Raw genomic sequence first — 19,738 nt, 5'->3', positions numbered from 1 at the left:
TTAAAATTAGCACTTCGGAAGCTGTCAAAAGATTTCAAGACGCCCTTAACATAATATTGTCCATATTTTGAGTTAGAGACGATGAAGTTTTCTAGAATTTTTATAAAATTTGTCCCAAAAGTAGTACAACACACTGTGAAAGTTTCTTTGAGAAAACGCAGGTGGGATTTTTTTTTTAATTTCTATTCATGTTCTAAAAGAAATGCACTACGAAATAATTGTGGTCTCGGAACATATATTGATGATGTTCTTTCATTGAATAACCCATATTTCAGCCAATACTTACATCTCATATATCCCAGCGAACTTGAAATTCAGGATACTACTGATACTAGAAGGACTGCTTCATACCTTGATCTTTTCCTCAATATTGACGCAGAGGGACGACTTCACACGAAAATCTATGATAAACGGGACGATTTCAACTTCCCAATTATCAATTTCCCATTTCTCACCAGTAACATACCCTCTGCCCTTTCGTATGGTGTTTACTTATCACAATTGATACGTTATTCTCGTTCATGTTCACACTATACGGACTTCATACATGTCATATACAGAAGTGTGCTCCTTACACAGAAACTGCTTCAACAAAGTTATGAGGAGGACAGATTAAAATTGACACTCCGTAAATTTTATGGGCACCATCACGAATTAGTTGATCCATACGATGTGTCTTTGAACAAACTAACTAAGGACATGTTTACCACATGGTAGATTGTGGTTTGCCATTACGTCGTCTAATCTTTTAATTACCGAACGTGACTTATTCCCGAGTGTGACTGTTTTGCTGAGTGTGAATTCGCATTACTATAAGACGTCTTGTGGTACGGTACTTATCTATCCTAAATTCATTTATTTAGTTTGATGTTATATTTGTATTTTTCATCGGATTTTGTCAAATTGGTTGACGTCTTTTCTATTATATTCATGTGTTATGGTAAAGAAAATTTATCACCGCTTTCATTTATTAGTTTTGATTTAGTTCAACGTAATCTGTACGATATTTTATGTTTGAAGTAAGATTCAAAACAAACCGGACATATATATAATATAGTTAATTGCTATTAATTAGTATTGCAAATGTGCATTGTGTTTGAATGTAATATCAGTATTTAGTTCTATTATAATCTTAAATCAATCCTATTTCTATCTTATTTTTGAGATATAATTTTTCAAATGTGACGTCATTGTTGTGCTGTTTCAGAAATTCAAATGTGTGCATGACGTAATCTTGTGGCTTTTCACCACTACGTATGTGACGTCATTTTATGACTTTTTGCGTTGAGGCCTGGACTAAGTCGGGTGTGTCTATTTTCTGTGTTGGTCTTCAATGTATTATGTATTCGGGTTTTGTTTTGTAGCTTGTTAAGACTTCAGTTTTATCATGTAAATTTTTTATATTCATTGGATAAAATTTACTGTTTGCAATAGCATAAATTGTTCTAAATAATAAGGATATTCTTATCACAAGCAGAAAACCCTAGCCGTATTTGGCACAACCTTTTTGTTGATCCTCAGAGCTGTACAACTTTGTACCTTTTTTTTGACTTTCGAACTTTTATATCTGGGCGTCACTGGTAAGTCTTGTGTGGACGAGGCGAGTTTTTGACGTATTGAATTTTAAACATGATGCCTTTTGTTATCTAGTATTCGTGTGTTTCTTTGCCTAATACGTTCTCCTATTTATTTTTATTGTAGTCCTGTATTATTATGTTGTCATTTTAATGTTATATTTAGCAATGCCATTAAAGTGCGAGGTTTGGCATGCCACAAAACCAGGTTCAACCCACCATTTTCTTCTTTAAAAATGTCCTGTACCAAGTCAGGAAAATGGCCATTGTTATATCATAGTTCGTTTCTGTGTGTGTAACATTTTTACGTTGTGTTTCCGTTGTGTCGTTTGTTTTCTCCTATAATTGAGTGTGAATTCACATTACTATAAGACGTGTCACGGTATTTTTCTATCCCAAATTCATGTATTTGGTTTTGATGTTATATTGGTTGTTCTCATCGGATTTTGTCTAATGCTTAGTCCGTGGCTGTGTGTGTTACATTTTAATGTTGTGTCGTTGTTCTCCTCCTATATTTAATGCGTTTTCCTCAGTTTTAGTTTGTTACCCCGATTTTGTTTTTTGTCCATAGATGTACAAGTTTTGAACAGGGTATACTACTGCTGCCTTTTTTTACTATGCGGGTATATAGATTTACAAATTAAAGTGCACATATGGTCAGTTTTGTGTGGACATGGTCAACTAATTTTGTTGTACAAGTCAGCATGAGGATTCAAAACAACTGAAATTTTGTGAATAAAAGGAGGACATGCTGGCACCCTAAATTTATACGAACAAACATTTGTTGTTCATGTTGTTATTGTATTGCAATATATCTGTCCATTGTATTATACATTGAATCCTGACATAAAAAATATGGCTGATTTACTATGCGAACAAAAATTTGTTGTTATTGTAGTATTGCAATATTGCTGTCCATTGTATTGTACATTGAATCCTGACACAAAAATAGGAATGATTTACTATATATAGCTATGTGGGTATACATGGTATATAGATTTACAAATTAAAGTGCACATATGGTCAGTTTTGGTGGAAGCGGTCAAATAAACTTGTTGTTCAAGTCAGCATGAGGTATCAAAACTATTGTTACGTATTAATATTTTTAACAAAGGGAGGACATGCTGGCACCCTTAATTTATGCGAACAAATTTGTAGTCATGTGTTTTAATGATGCTTTCATTTGGATAATAAATTCCCTCCTGAAATTAAAAGATTGCTAATTGTGGCTACACAGATCAAGGACGTATAACAAACATCTAATACACGTCTTTGCATAGATATACATAATAAAGTGCAACTATGGTTGAATATAATAGGTATTGGAATATATATTCAGTGCCCGCTATCATAGTAACCAAGATCGTTTTTTTTTTTATAATTTATAGATTGGCAGATCACAGATAAATTGGTGTAACAAGCAACGTTTTCTGCGTACTTTATTTTCCAATATTTGTATTTAATCCTGTTCATATAACGGAAGTATTAATTTTACCTAATTTTCGAGGTTTATACTGCGAAACAAAGGTATTAAAAAATATTTTTCAAACATCGATGTAGAGCGGTCCTGATTACAAGTTAAATTAGTTTTGAGCAGACCAGTCAAAAGTCAACTTGGGAACAAGTCTGGTTTTGATCGGATTTGTCAAAGCAAAAGTTAACTCATGTTAACTGTGTTGCAGGACTGGTTTCGAAGTTCACTTATGTTAACTTTACGACATGACTGGTTTCGAAGTTAACTTATGTTAACGTATGACAGGAATGGTTCAAAGTTAACTTATATCAATAGCGGACCTGTTTCCAAGTTAATTTTTTGGCAGACATAAAAACAGTCCTAGGACCAAGTCCGCTTTTCAAGTTAACAAGATTTTGGTCCTAGGACTGGTCAGAGCAGTCCTAAATCCGGTCAAAGGTTTATTTTGACCTGTCCAAATGACTGGTTATCAAGTAAACTTGCTATACAGGTTATGACTGCACCCATCTGTATATATGTTACGTGTTAACGAAAAATTAAAGAGCGAAATCTCTAAAATATTGACTATAACTACATTGCATACCTTATTTACTTTGCTTGGATCTATATCTGTTTGTTCTAATAACAATTTGACTATGCCAATATATTCACCTTTAACAGCTAAGTGTAAAAGATTATCATCATCCTGAAAACAGTTGGTTGCAATAATGACAGTATTATGCGAAGGTCTAAAGATGACAGACTAAAAATGTGATGTTTTTCAACAGTTTTAACATTTTAGTTTTCAAATTAGAATTGAAATCTCTTTCTTTTTTTCAACCTTTTATAAATGTAACATTTAGAGCCAAACTTGAATAGATAAACCCCTTAATAGATAGATAGTTTATTCTCAGAAAACCATGCAAGTACAAAGGTTACTGAGAAGTTAAAAAATAATATACATAAAAATTAAAAAAAAATGCATTAGAAAGGCATAAAATTCAAAATTTCGGATGAGCTAACATATAAAAGAATTTATATAGACTTATATAGTCAAATGTAAAGTTGAAATTGTATAAAGAAATACTTTCTATAAGTATAAATATGGTAAATAATTTATGGTTGTTAAGAAGGAGTTAGCTTACTATTGATACATCTTATAAAATTGCAGAGGTTTATTAGTGTCTTTGGTTTTTTTGTAATTAAACAATTTGTTAAATGTAATAATGTTATGTCTTGGAATTACTCTCCGATATCTCTCTTCGTACATATTGAACATTTTCTATCACTTCTGTCAATGTTAAACCATCTCGCCTTTTCTATTGGCAGTGAATGATTCGATGTTCGGAATTTGCAAAGTGTATATATGTCTCGGTCATTTATGATGTTGAAATAATTCAAAAATTCAAAAATTTCCTTAAAGAGCCTATAAGTAATGCATTTTGATGTGTTCTGAATAGCTGAATTCCAAATTTGTTTAAACTGGTCAATTAATCTAAGTTTGATATTTTTTGGTAACCATTTAGTGAGGTCTGTATTTTGCACATACAATAAGTTTGAAAATCCGGCAGTGTCCAATATATTTTTAATGTTCTTTATCCATAAAATATCATCATTGTTTCTGTGATATCGGGAATATACAAATTTATATAAGATTGATGATAACTTATTTTCATCTATAAGCAGCCTGCACCAATATGATATCATAATAATATACATGTTGTATATGGAACTTGTCCATTTTTTCATGTGTTATTGCTTGTAGACTTTAAGCTTATAGTTAACTAATCAATCAAATTAAATACAAATATAAAAAATAATCTTATCAAGTCTTTAACAAAAACAAAGCAACAAATAGTGAAAAATTGTTGAAAATATAAATCGGATTTTTAAAGGTAAATATTCATCAAAATCTGAGATATTCATACTTTAGTCACTACCTGATCCCTAAGCAAACTAACACTTAGCAGCAAAGTATAAATAAACAGAAGATATGTTCCTCTTAGCATTTGACTTGTTGACCGACATCGTCTGCAGGGTTTACATTCGATGGTTGTCTGAGTTATATAAACAAAGGATTCCAACACTGATTAGATCTACATTTCATACCTTGTTTACTTTGTTTGGATCTGTGTCTGTTCTTTCTAATAACAATTGGACTACGTCAAGATATCCACCTTTAACAGCTAAGTGTAAGATAGTATCATCATCCTGAAAACAGTTACAATAATCACAGTATTATACTAAGGTCTAAAAAAGACAGATTGTACAAATAATTTGACTAAAATCCAGGTTTGATCAACCATTTTCTACATAACAAAATGCCTGTACAAAGTAAAAAATATGACAGTTGTCATCCATTCGTTTGATGTGTTTGAGTTTTTGGTTTTGATATTTGATAACGGACTACTTTCCGTTTTGAATTTTCCTCGGAGGTCGATATTTTTGTGATTTTACTTTTTGATAATGTAAATAAAAAGCCGTAACCAAGAATGCACACTTTACATTATTTATTTTTATATTATTACTCTGAGACTGAAAATGTGCATTTAGTTTTACTTGAATGTGTATATAATAACATTCTCATTGCCAGGTGTATTCTTGTCCCTCCCCCCCCCCCCATTGTCATAAGACAAATGTAAAAGTAAGTCCATGTCACTAAATGTAATGGTCGAAATGATCTATTGCGAACGTCTAAAAATGCAAAGATCTAAGCAATATACTGTCGCTGGTCACATTTTTATCAAAGGGTAATCACAAATAAGATTTATTAAATACACGAAACTAATATATTTCTTATATATATATTACGGGTTAACGGAAAAGTTAAAGAGTGAAATTAACACATATCTAAAATATTGACTATAACTACATTTCGTACCTTATTTACTTTGTTTGGATCTATAGCTGTTTGTTCTAATAACAATTTGACTATGTCGATATATCCTCCTTTAACAGCTAAGTGTAAGAGAGTATCATCATCCTGAAAACAGTTGGTTGCAATAATGACAGTATTATGCGAAGGTCTAAAGATGACAGACTAAACATGTGATGTTTTTTAACAGTCTTAACATTTTAGTTTTCAAAAATAGAATTGAAATCTGTTCCTTTTTTCAACCTTTTATAAATGTAAAATTTAGAGCCAAACTTTGGATAGGTAAACCCCTTAATAATATACTTGTTGTATATGAAACTTGTCCATTTGTTTATGTGGAAAATCTTATCAAATCTTTAACAAAAACAAAGCAACAAATAGTGAAAAATTGTTGAAAATATAAATCGGAATTTTAAAGGTAAATATTCATCAAAATCTGAGATATTCATACTTTAGTCAATACCTGATCCTTAAGCTAACTAACAATTAACAGCAAAGTATAAATAAACAGAAGATTTGTTCCTCTTAGCATTTGACTTGTTTTGCTTCATACCATCTTTTGCCGTTTCAATATTAAAGTATGTTGCAAAGTTGTGTACATATTTTACTACCGACATCGTCTGCAGGGTTTTAATTCGATGGTTGTCTGAGTTATATAAACAAAGGATTCCAACACTGACTAGATCTACATTTCATACCTTGTTTACTTTGTTTGGATCTGTATCTGTTCTTTCTAATAACAATTTGACTATGTCGATATATCCTCCTTTAACAGCTAAGTGTAAGAGAGTATCATCATCCTGAAAACAGTTGGTTGCAATAATGACAGTATTATGCGAAGGTCTAAAGATGACAGACTAAAAATGTGAGGTTTTTCAACAGTCTTAACATTTTAGTTTTCAAAAAAAGAATTGAAATCCGTTCCTTTTTTCAACCTTTTATAAATGTAAAATTTAGAGCCAAACTTTGGATAGGTAACCCCCTTAATAATATACTTGTTGTATATGAAACTTGTCCATTTGTTTATGTGAAAAATCTTATCAAATCTTTAACAAAAACAAAGCAACAAATAGTGAAAAATTGTTGAAAATATAAATCGGAATTTTAAAGGTAAATATTCATCAAAATCTGAGATATTCATACTTTAGTCAATACCTGATCCTTAAGCTAACTAACACTTAACAGCAAAGTATAAATAAACAGAAGATTTGTTCCTCTTAGCATTTGATCTATTTTGCTTCATACCATCTTTTGCCGTTTCAATATTAAAGTATGTTGCAAAGTTGTGTACATATTTTACTACCGATATTGTCTGCAGGGTTCAAATTCGATGGTTGTCTGAGTAATATAAACAAAGGATTCCAACACTGACTAGATCTACATTTCATACCTTGTTTACTTTGTTTGGATCTGTATCTGTTCTTTCTAATAACAATTTGACTATGTCAAGATTTCCACCTTTAACAGCTAAGTCTAAGATAGTATCATCATCCTGAAAACAGTTGCAATAATCACAGTATTATACTAAGGTCTAAACATGACAGACTTTACAAAATAATTTGATTAAAATCCAGGTTTGATCCACCATTTTCTACATAAGAAAATGCCTGTACAAAGTCTGGAATATGACAGTTGTCATCCATTCGTTTGATGTCTTTGAGTTTTTGATTTTGATATTTGATAACGGACTACTTTCCGTTTTGAATTTTCTTCGGAGGTAGATATTTTGTGATTTAATTTTTGATAATTTAAATAAAAAACTGTAAGAATGCACGCTTTAAATTATTTATTTAAAACCCTTTTTTAAATTATTATTACACTGAGACTGAAAATGTGCATTTAGTTTTACTTGAATGTGTATATGATAACATTCTCATTGCCAGGTGAATTTTTGTCCTCCCCATTGTCAGAAGACAAATGTGCAATTAAGTCCATGTCATAAAATGTAATGGTCGAAATGATCTATCGCGAACGCTTAAAAATGCACGGATCTAAGCAATATACTGTCGCTGTTCACATTTTTATCAAAGGGTAATCACAAATAAGTTTAATTAAATACACTAAATTAATATATTTCTTATATATATGTTACGTGTTAACGGAAAAGTTGAAGAGCGAAATTAACACATCTCTAAAATATTGACTATAACTACATTTCATACCTTATTTACTTTAGTTGGATCTATATCTGTTTGTTCTAATAACAATTTGACTATGTCGATATATCCTCCTTTAACAGCTAAGTGTAAGAGAGTATCATCATCCTGAAAACAGTTGGTTGCAATAATGACAGTATTATGCGAAGGTCAAAATTGAATGGGTCCATCAATGCCAATGCTACGTCAATCTTTAAAGACCCAAATGTCGCCAAAGACCTATCCGACCTCCATGACAAATATGTTGTTGTCCCCGCTGATAAAGCCCCAAATAACATCGTTTGTGTGTGTAAAAGTCATTACATCAACTGCTTGATAAACGAATTAGGTATTGACAATTCACTTGGAAACTCAACATATACCCTCACGACACTTACCAAAGAGGAAATCCTGGATAATCATAGGTCTGTTCTATGTTCCTTTGGAATTTCAATTAAAGATGAAGAACTGGATCTTCCATCACTGTATTGGATACCTAAACTACATAAGTGTCCTTACAAACAACGGTATATTGCTGGGTCTTCCAAGTGCTTCACGAAACCTCTTTCTAAATTATTAACATCTATGTTATCAGCAATCAAAGACGGTCTTCAAAGTTATTGTGAAACTGCCTATTCTAGAGGTGGCGTGAATCAGATGTGGATACTGTAAATTCAGAAATTATTGCGAGGTTTTTATTATTGCGAATAATGCGACTGAGTTGTAAACGCAATAATTAAAACTCGCATTTTGTAATATTTGAACTGACTTAAGCATGACTTTTCTCAAAATCGTAAAAATTAAAATCGCATTCAAGTGTAAAATGACAAAATCGCAATAATAAATGCACGCAATAATTTCTGAATTTACAGTACTTAAAAATTCCAAAGATCTTTTAGAGTATATACAATCTAACTCTCTTTCATCTTGTAACAGTATTCAAACATTTGACTTTTCCACTCTTTACACAAGTATTCCACATTCCAAACTAAAAGACAAATTGAAAGAGTTGGTATTACTTTGCTTCATAAAAAAGAATGGCCAACGTAGATACAAGTATCTTGTCTTAGGGAGGGATAAATCCTACTTTGTAAAGTATCACTCTGATTCAAACAAAAAATTCTCAGAAACTGATATTATCAAGATGCTTGATTTCTTGATTGACAACATATTTGTTACGTTCGGAGGACGTGTTTTTCAACAGACTGTCGGCATTCCAATGGGAACAAACTGTGCCCCTCTACTTGCCGACTTGTTTCTTTATTATTATGATGCTGACTTCATGCAGGAACTTCTTAGGAAGAAAGATAAGAAGTTAGCAATATCCTTTAACTCTACTTTCCGCTATATAGATGATGTTCTTTCACTAAACAATTCAAAATTTGGTGACTTTGTGGAACGAATCTATCCCATCGAACTAGAGATAATGGATACTACATATACAGTTAAGTCGGCTTCATATCTTGACTTACATCTAGAAATTGACAATGAGGGTCGGTTGAAAACAAAACTTTACGACAAAAGAGATGATTTCAGCTTTCCAATTGTGAACTTTCCATTTCTAAGTAGCAACATTCCAGCAGCACCTGCATACGGGGTATATATCTCCCAATTGATACGATATTCCCGTGCTTGCATTTCCTATCATGATTTTCTTGATAGAGGGTTGCTGCTTACAAGGAAGCTATTAAACCAAGAGTTCCAAATGGTGAAGTTGAAATCATCCTTTCGTAAATTTTACGGACGCCATCACGAGTTGGTTGACCGTTATGGAATAACCATTTCACAAATGATATCGGATATGTTCCTTACGTCGTAACTACAATCCCCTTCCCTTTCATGAATGTGACCTACCGAATTAGACTATTTACCGGATTTGTAATCACAAAAGCAACACGACGGGTGCCACATGTGGAGCAGGATCTGCTTACCCTTCCGGAGCACCTGAGATCACCCCTATTTTTTGGAGGAGTTCGTGTTGTTTATTCTTTAGTTTTCTATGTTGTGTCATGTGTACTATTGTTTTTCTGTTTGTCTTTTTCATTTTTAGCCATGGCGTTGTCAGTTTGTTTTTTATTTATGAGTTTGACTATCCCTTTGGTATCTTCCGTCCCTCTTTCAAAAGATGACAGACTAAAAATGTGATGTTTTTCAACAGTCTTTACATTTTAGTTTTCAAAAATAGAATTGAAATCCGTTCCTTTTTTTCAACCTTTTATAAATGTAAAATTTAGAGCTAAACTTTGGATCGGTAAACCCCTTAATAATATACTTGTTGTATATGAAACTTGTCCATTTGTTTATGTGTTATTATTTTTAGACTTTTAAGCTTATAGTTAACTAATCCATCAAATTAAATACAAATATGAAAAAATTCTTATCAAATCTTTAACAAAAACAAAGCAACAAATAGTGAAAAATTGTTGAAAATATAAATCGGAATTTTAAAGGTAATTATTCATCAAAATCTAAGATATTCATACTTAAGTCACTACCTGATCCTTAAGCAAACTCACACTTTACAGCAAAGTATAAATAAACAGAAGATGTGTTCCTATTAGCATTTGACTTGTTTTGCTTTATAACATCTTTTGCCGTTTCAATATTAAAGTATATGGCAAAGTTGTGTACATATTTTTCTACCGACATCGTCTGCAGGGTTTAAATTCGATGGTTGTCTGAGTTATATAAACAAAGGATTCCAACACTGACTAGATCTACATTTCATACCTTGTTTACTTTGTTTGGATCTATATCTGTTCTTTCTAATAACAATTTGACTATGTGAAGATTTCCACCTTTAACAGCTAAGTGTAAGATAGTATCATCATCCTGAAAACAGTTTCAATAATCACAGTATTATACTAAGGTCTAAAAATGACAAACTTTACAAAATAATTTGATTAAAATCCAGGTTTGATCCACCATTTTCTACATAAGAAAATGCCTGTACAAAGTCAGGAATATGACAGTTGTCATCCATTCGTTTGATGTCTTTGAGTTTTTGATTTTGATATTTGATAACGGACTACTTTCCGTTTTGAATTTACCTAGGAGGTAGATATTTTGTGATTTTACTTTTTGATAATTTAAATAAAAAACCGTAAGGATGCACGCTTTAAATTATTTATTTAAAAACCTTTTTTTAAATCGTTATTACTCTGAGACTGAAAATGAGCATTAAGTTTTACTTGAATGTGTATATAATAACATTCTCATTGCCAGGTGTATTATTGTCCTCCCCATTGTCAGAAGACAAATGTGCAATTAAGTCCATGTCATAAAATGTAATGGTCGAAATATACTGTCGCTGGTCACATCTTAATCAAACGGTAATCACAAATAAGTTTAATTAAAAACACTAAATTAATATATTTCTTAAAAATGTGTTACGTGTTAACGCAAAAGTTAAAGAGCGAAATTAACACATCACTAAAATATTGACTATAACTACATTTCATACCTTATTTACTTTGTTTGGATCTATATCTGTTTGTTCTAAGAACAATTTGACTATGTCGATATATCCTCCTTTAACAGCTAAGTGTAAGAGAGTATCATCATCCTGAAAACAGTTGGTTGCAATAATGACAGTATTATGCGAAGGTCTAAAGATGACAGACTAAAAATGTGATGTTTTTCAACAGTCTTAACATTTTAGTTTTCAAAAATAGAATTGAAATCCGTTCCTTTTTTCAACCTTTTATAAATGTAAAATTTAAAGCAAAATTTTGGATAGGTAATAATATACATGTTGTATATGAAACTTGTCATTCGTCCATGTGTTATTGTTTGTAGACTTTTAAGACCTTATTCACATTGATAAATTGTCATCAGACTTTTTTATTAATATAAAACGATAAATTGATTTATGCTGTTCTAGAGTATACAGAGAAAAACTACATTTCCCGTTGTGTTCTCTGTATTGGTTTTGACAAATTATACGATAACGATACAGCGTGTCAATCCTTATTGTTGATTTATCTGTACCAGGAACGCTCAAAGCCAATTATTTGAAAGTCGATGATAAGTAAATATAAAAAATATGAAGAGATTTATAACCAAAACGGTCAATTATATAAAGATTTATGATGTATTGGTTCATCTTTAAACACCCCTTACAATTTCCTCGTAACAACAATAAAGGCAACATACAAAAGGAATCCATACTTAACTATAAAATATTTCTTGACACCTTTTAAATCTCCAGACATCCTTACGTAATAAATATCTTAACTAAACATATCAAACTTCATAAACTATAACGTTTTTGTTATGTAAAATTATTTAGATAAATGACAGTTGTGATTAAACAAACAACTAAACTTCGAAATTCGGACTTCTAAGAATCGAAATGGATGTATAAAGTTTAAAGGTATGACATTGCATATCTACAGGACCAAAAGGTAAACATATTACACACATATATATATATATACCAGCATCGACTTATTCTCATATATACTTTGTGTATATAAAATACAAGAGTATCAAAATATTCATTCATTGGATTATGTATTTAAATTGAAATTATTATTCATTCATCTGCACCAATGTGCGGAAAGTACAAAATCAAAAAAGCAACCTTCTACTGAAACGTATCTCTATAAAAATGAAAACATGTAATATGATTGGCAATAATGTGACAAGTTCTTTTAAACTAACCTCTTCACAAATAAATGTATACAGGCGCAAAATATTTAAGTTTAAGCATTTTAGCTTGTTTTGCTTTAATACATCTTTTCGCGTTTCAAGATTTAAATACGTTGAAATGGTGGGTATATATGTTACTAGCAATATTCTGCGATGCTTGAATTTTATGGTTGTCTGAGTTAAATTAACAAATGATTCAAAACATCAACGCCAGTTATTTGGAAGTCAATGATAAGTAAGTACCGGAAAATGTGAAGAGATTAATGATCAAAACTTTAATATATATATATATATATACAGACTTCTTATGTATTGGTTCATCTGTTAACAGTCATTTCAAGTCCCTCTCAACAACAATAAAGGCAACATACAAAGAGAATCGACTTTTAACCATTAACTTTTCCTGGACGCCTTTTTAATCGTCATACATTCTGACTTTTAAAAAAAACTATACTAAACAAACCAAACTTCATAAACTATAACGCTTGTATTATGTGAAAACATTTGATGTAAATGGCAATTATGATTAAACACAAACTATTCTTTAAGAATCGAAATTGATTTACTGTTTTGCGGTGTAAAGTTTGACATAATTCCACGTGATATGTATATGGCTAAAAAGTAAACACATTATGTATATACATATCCATATCCATATCCATATCGACTTATTCTCATATTTATTTAGTGTATATAACATAGCAGGAGTAACAAACTGTTCATACATTGGATAATGTATTTGATAACGAAAGAGCGTGTCTTCAAATAAACTAATATTTCAGTAGAGAACGACGACAGCTTAGCCTCTATTTTATGCAGAAATTACTTTTGACCTTGCAAAAATATCCTCAATCGCAATAACAGACAAGATATGAAGTCGTGATAAATATCAATCAATCCTGAACATTTTGAATGCTGAGAAAAATGTTGAGATTGGTTGAGTATCGCAATAATCAGAATTCACATTAGGAAATAAGATAAATATGAATGTAATTGGATTCAGCTTTTTCTGAATAGGCATATATTTTTTTTTTATTTTGCCCAGTAATTAATTAAAAAGGTGAGAATAAATAAATGCAATAATTTGTAATTTTCTTTTTCTTTTGAAAACAATTTTCAATAAGACCTACACTTTTTAACGTATAAGCAAAACTGGAAATTTTACCAGCATGTTGTGTGGTTTACTGCAAATGCTGCACATCGATATGGGAAAGTCTTAAATCTGTACATGCATAGTGTAAGGTATATTGCAAAATAATAATAGCTTTAAAGTGCATTTAAGTGCATCACAAAATATAAATAAGGCGATTTGGCATGGTTGTGAATGAGACAATTATAAAACAGTGTCCAAATTAAGTAAATTTACTTTTGTAAGTAAACCTTTATAATACTAACAAGAATAGTGATATAGAATTGTGTTATTAATTGTGCAACTAACTATGTCGATCTTTCTTCCAAATCACTATGAAAAAACAATATTCGATCAGAATTTGAAAAAGACTTCGTAACTAAATACATGAACGCTGGATAAACAAATAACGAGAAATGTCTTATAGCAATGCGAATTCACACTCAGCAAAACAGTCATATTCGGTAATAGGTAAGGTTGGGTACTCACAGAAAACAGACGACTTAAATTGTAAACCACAATCTCAGACGTGAAAACATGTCCTTAGTTAGTTTAGACACATTGTATGGATCAACCAATTCGTGATGGTGTCCATAAAATTTACGGAATGTAATTTTTGATATTTCCATCTCATAACTTTGTTGGAGCACACTCCTGTGTTTTTAGTCCGTATAGTGTGAACATGTATGAGCATAACATATCAACTGTATATTTTTCCTTTGTTAATCTTGATTGCATCTCTCTATGGTTTCCAACACAATGTCTGCATGAAAATCGTTTGATATATGAATCAACAATATATAACGAAAATTTAGGATTCTGATATTTAAAAAAAAAATCTGTTTGTGTTTTTTTTATAGTTGAACTTTGATTTATAATATATTAACAACATATTATGATCAATCCTATATCCATGGCGTTGTCAGTTTGTTTTAGATTTATGAGTTTGACTGTCCCTTTGGTATCTTTCGTCCCTCTTCTATACATGTAGATCTTGCTCCACATGTTTCATCCTAAGCAAACTGACACTTCACAGCAAGTAAAATAAACCAAAATATATGTATGTTTAAGCTTTTTTACTTGTTTTGCTTCATAGCATCTTTTGACATTTCAATATTATAGTATGTTGCAAAGTTGTGTACATATCTTACTAGCAACATCGTCAACAGGGTTTGAATTTGATGGTTGTCTAAGCTGAATACAAAAGGATTTCAATAATGACTTGCACTACATATCATACCTCATTTACATTGTTTGGATCTATATCTGTTTTTTTAAATAACATTTTGACTATGTATAGATACTAAAACGGTACTAAAACGACAGCCTTTACACAAAATGTGATGATATCAATGAACAACTTATAGCTAACTAAACACAAAGTGAACCTATGCATAAAGTAACTTTTTTAATAAATCGCAATTCCTCTGAAACTGTTAATTTGAATAACGTCATCACACTGAAAACAGTTGCAATATTTAGAGTATTACACAAAAGGTATGATAATGACAGACTTTACATAAACAATTTGATGATTTCAATTAAAACCTACAACTTACTAAACACAAAAAATTAAAATTATGCATATATAGACGACTTTAATAAATCGAAATTCCTCTGAAACTGTCAACTTGAAAAAAAACATATTTGACTAGCATGTCGAACAACGGTTGTTCTTAGACCCTGCTGACTACCACGGTGATTGACACATAAACAGATAAACAGATGTAACGAAATAGATCTTAATTATCAATTCAATTAAACACAAAATTGACAAGATTGTAAACCGAGAACATGAGGAGCAAATATTGGAACGGTATTTGAAATCCATAATAATCAACCTCAATTTAGGATAGACGCTTGAATTTTAAAGAGTCGCAATAGGATGAACTGATTATATAAACCCAAAACCCCGAACGAAAAAAATATAAACATGTCTAATGAAAACAGTGAAAAATTGTTGATTAAATGTAAACCTTCATTACGTGTTCCTTTTTTATATTCATGTGGCTCTGTTTCCATAGCAACAGCATCTTGTTGAAACGTACTTTTTCTTTAAAACATGTAATTTAGATGATTTATGAAAAAGAGGAGCGAACGATACCACAGGGAGATTCAAACTCGTAGGTCAAAGGTAAACTGATAAAGACATGGCCAAACAAGTGAAAGACAAACAAACAAATAACAGTAAAAACGACATAAAATAGAACACAAATGACTCAGCAACAAGAACCCTACAAAACGTGGGGGTGATCGTTGGTGCTCCGAAAGGGTTCAGCAGATCCTGCTCCACATGTGGCATCCTAAGTAAACTGACACTTAACAGCAAAGAATAATATACCAAAATGTATGTATGCTTAAGCATTTTACTTTTTTTTCAAAACATCTTTTGACATTTCAATATTATAGTATGTTGCAAAGTTGTGTACATATTTTACTAGCAACATCATCAGCAGGGTTTGGATTTAATGGTTGAAGCTGAAAAAAAGGATTTTAATACTGACTAGTACTACATATCATACCTTATTTACTTTGTTTGGGTCTATATCTGTTCTTTCTAATAACAATTTGACTATGTCTAGATATCCATTTTCAGCAGCTAGGTGTAAGAGAGTATCTTCATACTGAAAACAGTTGCAAAAATCACAGTATTATACAAAGATAAGAAAACGACAGCCTTTACACAAAAAATATGATGATATCAATGAACAACTTATAGCTAACTAAACACAAAGTGGACGTATGAATAAAGTAACTGTTTTAATAAATCACAATTCCTCTGAAACTGTTAATTTGAATTACGTCATCATACTGAAAACAGTCGCAATATTCAGAATATTACACAAATGTATGATAATGACAGACTTTACATAAATATTTTGATGATTTCAAAAAAAACCTACAACTTACTAAACACAAATTAAAATTATGCATATATAGTCGACTTTAATAAATCAAAATTCCTCTGAAACTGTCAACTTGAAAAAAAAAACATATTTGACTAGCATGTCGAACAACGGTTGTTTTTAGACCCTGATGACTGCCACGGTGATTGACAAATAAACAGATCAACAGATGTAATGAAAAAGATCTTAATTATTAATTCAATACCAAACAAAAAACAATAAATTTGCTGACAAGATTGTATACCGAGAACACGAGGAGCAAAAATTGGTACACCGTATCCGGATTTAGCAATTAATATATATGCAGTGCTGTAAGAAATCAAAACGGTATTTGGGATCCATAATAATCAACCTCAATTTAGGATAGACTCTTGAATTTTGAAGAGTCGCAATAGGATGAACGGATTATATTAACCCTAAACCCCGAACGAAAAAAATATAAACATGTCAAATGGGAACAGTGAAAAATTGTTGATTATATGTTAACCTTCATTACGTGTTGCTTTGTAATATTCATATGGCTCTGTTTACATAGCAACAGCATCTTATTGGAACGTACTTTTTCTTTATAACATGTAATTTAGATGATTTATGCAATTTTTCATCAAAATCTGAGACATTCGTGTTTTAGTCACTACCTGATCCCTAAATAAAAGAGGGGCAAACAATACCACAGGCACATGCAAATGCATAGGTCAAACGTAAACTGACAAAGATATTGCCAAAAAAGTGAAAGACAAACAAACAAATAACAGTAAAAACGACACAAAATAGAGCACAAATGACTTAGCAACAAGAACCCTACAAAAACTTTGGGTGTGATCGTAGGTGATCCGAAAGGGTAAGCAGATTATGCAGCACTTGTGGCATCCTAAGCAAACTGACACTTAACGGCAAAGTATAAAATACCAAAATGTATGTATGCTTAATTGTTATCAAAGGTACCACGATTATAATTTAATACGCCATTTTACTAATGGAAACAGTAAAAATTGGGGATTTTATCTTAAAGATCATTACTTGTTACTTTGTAATATTCATATGGTTCTGTTTCCATTGCAACCGCATCTTCTTGAAACATACTTTTTTATTATAACATGTTATTTAGATGATTTATACAATTTTTCATCAAAATCTGAGACATTCATGCTTAAGTCACTACCTGATCCCTAAATATAAGAAGAGCGAAAGATACCACAAGGACATTCAAACTCATAGGTCAAAACTAAACTGACAAAAAAATGAAAGACAAACAGACAAACAATGCTACACACGACACAATATAGAACCATAAAGATTCAGCAACGAAAACCCTATCAATACGTGGGGTTGAGCTTAGGTGCTCCGAAAGGATAAGCAGATCCTGGACCACATGTGTCATCATGAGCAAAGTTCAAAAAACCAAAAGCGAGTATGTTTAAGCATTTTATTTGTTTTGCTTCATAGCATCATTTGACATTATAATGTTATAGAAAGTTGCAAAAGTGGGTAGATATATTACTAGCATTATCGTCAACAGGGCTTGAATTTGATGGTTGTCTAAGCTGAATAAAAATGGATTTCAATACTGACTTGTACTACATATCATACCTCGTTTACTTTGTTTGGATCTATATCTGTTTGTTCTAATAACAATTTGACTATGTCTAGACATCCACCTTCAACAGCTAAATGTAAGGGAGTATCAGCATCCTGAAAACAATTGCAATAATCACAGTAGTATACAAAGGTAAGAAAACGACAGCCTTTACACAAAAAAAGTAATAATATCAATGAACAACTTATAGCTAACTAAACAAAAAGTGAACGTTTGCATATAGAGAGACCATTTTAATAAATCGCAATTCCTTCGAAACTGTTAATTTGAATTACGTAAATAAAATGTAGCGTGAGAATATAAAACAAGGTCAAGCGACTTAAAAATCGAGTCTTCATTTCTTTAGATGCCATGTATTAAAATAAAAACCCCTTCATCAAATTTAAATGTTAAAAAAGCTAACCGTTCTTACGGAAAAGCGTAGAATATAAAGGACCTAAAAGATCTACTTTCGTTGGCCACAGTTTAATAAACGGGGATCACAAATAAAAGTATTTAAATACAATTTTGAAATAAATCTTATTCTAATTTAGAAGTTATGTGTTAGGGTAATGCCATATCAGTATTGAACCATCCAATGTTGCAAGAAAAAAATCCAAGAATGGAAAGTGAGTATTGGGAAATGAAGTTAAAAACCAGTTTGATATTCAAAGTTATGAAACTTTTTTACAAAATGCCTATAAATGTAACGTAAGTGATTAAGAAAGAACATTATAGAATTGAACATTTCAAAACATTTTTACAGTGGTATTACTGTTTAATTTAGAATATATTATGACTGAAAATAAAACAATAGTTTTTCAAATATGATTAATAGAAAAATCTGATTGTTTTTCAACAGTGTTAACATTTTAGTTTTCAAAAAGGAATTGAAATCTGTTGTTTTTTTTTCAAGCTTTTATACATGTTAAATTTAGAGTCAAACTTTGTATAAGTAAAGACCTTGTTAATATATATATATATATATATATAAAACTTGTTCATGGGTTATAGTTTGTAGGATTTCAAGAGCTTTAAACACATTGATTGGTTTTTTTAATTAATATACCGTATAGCAGGTTATTTTTGCGGTGTGTAAATTTTCGCTTATTTTCGCGGATGGAACAAAATCGCCAAAATAAATTCCGCCTATTTAAAAGTGCATATGCAAACGTATTGATAAAAAAAATTAATTCGCCAAAAAAATAACCGCCAAAATATTTCGTATACCTTATTCAATGAAAAAACTACATTTGAGGCTTTGTTCCCTTTTTTTAAAAGGCATACGTTAACGATACAATGTTTCAATCCCTGTTGTTGATTTATTTGTACCAGAAACGCTCGAAGCCAATAAATTGAAAGTCAATTATAAGTAAGAAACGAAAATGTCAAGAAATTTATGACCAATACGTTCAAATATGTACAGACTTCTCGTGT

The 19,738-nt window shown here is 31.0% G+C and overlaps 2 protein-coding genes across 3 annotated transcripts in view; both read right to left on the bottom strand.

Annotated features, from left to right (window-relative positions):
* LOC139526342 (uncharacterized) overlaps positions 1–17,782 on the bottom strand; it is a 90,968-nt gene extending 73,186 nt beyond the window's left edge. The window contains exons 1-10 of the mRNA XM_071321476.1: positions 17,753–17,782; positions 16,342–16,443; positions 11,501–11,602; positions 10,768–10,869; positions 8,065–8,166; positions 7,293–7,394; positions 6,601–6,702; positions 5,909–6,010; positions 5,137–5,238; positions 3,632–3,733 (exon numbers count right to left, since the gene is read on the bottom strand). Coding sequence (XP_071177577.1) covers positions 3,632–3,733; positions 5,137–5,238; positions 5,909–6,010; positions 6,601–6,702; positions 7,293–7,394; positions 8,065–8,166; positions 10,768–10,869; positions 11,501–11,602; positions 16,342–16,443; positions 17,753–17,782 — 948 coding nt within the window. The remainder of the gene's footprint in view (positions 1–3,631; positions 3,734–5,136; positions 5,239–5,908; positions 6,011–6,600; positions 6,703–7,292; positions 7,395–8,064; positions 8,167–10,767; positions 10,870–11,500; positions 11,603–16,341; positions 16,444–17,752) is intronic.
* LOC139527501 (ankyrin-1-like) overlaps positions 1–19,738 on the bottom strand; it is a 120,825-nt gene that overhangs the window by 25,965 nt on the left and 75,122 nt on the right. Inside the window, exons 14-21 of one of the 2 annotated variants that reach the window (XM_071322995.1) lie at positions 18,049–18,417; positions 16,342–16,443; positions 10,768–10,869; positions 8,065–8,166; positions 7,293–7,394; positions 6,601–6,702; positions 5,909–6,010; positions 5,137–5,238 (exon numbers count right to left, since the gene is read on the bottom strand). In XM_071322995.1, coding sequence (XP_071179096.1) covers positions 18,310–18,417 — 108 coding nt within the window. In that variant the 3' untranslated portion in view covers positions 5,137–5,238; positions 5,909–6,010; positions 6,601–6,702; ... (3 more) ...; positions 16,342–16,443; positions 18,049–18,309. Of the gene's footprint in view, positions 1–5,135; positions 5,239–5,908; positions 6,011–6,600; positions 6,703–7,292; positions 7,395–8,064; positions 8,167–10,767; positions 10,870–11,500; positions 11,603–16,341; positions 16,444–18,048; positions 18,418–19,738 lie in introns of those variants that run through there. The other variant, XM_071322996.1, reaches the window with a different exon arrangement.

This window comes from Mytilus edulis, chromosome 6 (assembly GCF_963676685.1).
Source record: "Mytilus edulis chromosome 6, xbMytEdul2.2, whole genome shotgun sequence".
NCBI lineage: Eukaryota > Metazoa > Mollusca > Bivalvia > Mytilida > Mytilidae > Mytilus > Mytilus edulis.
This window is presented reverse-complemented; position numbering and strand designations above follow the sequence as displayed.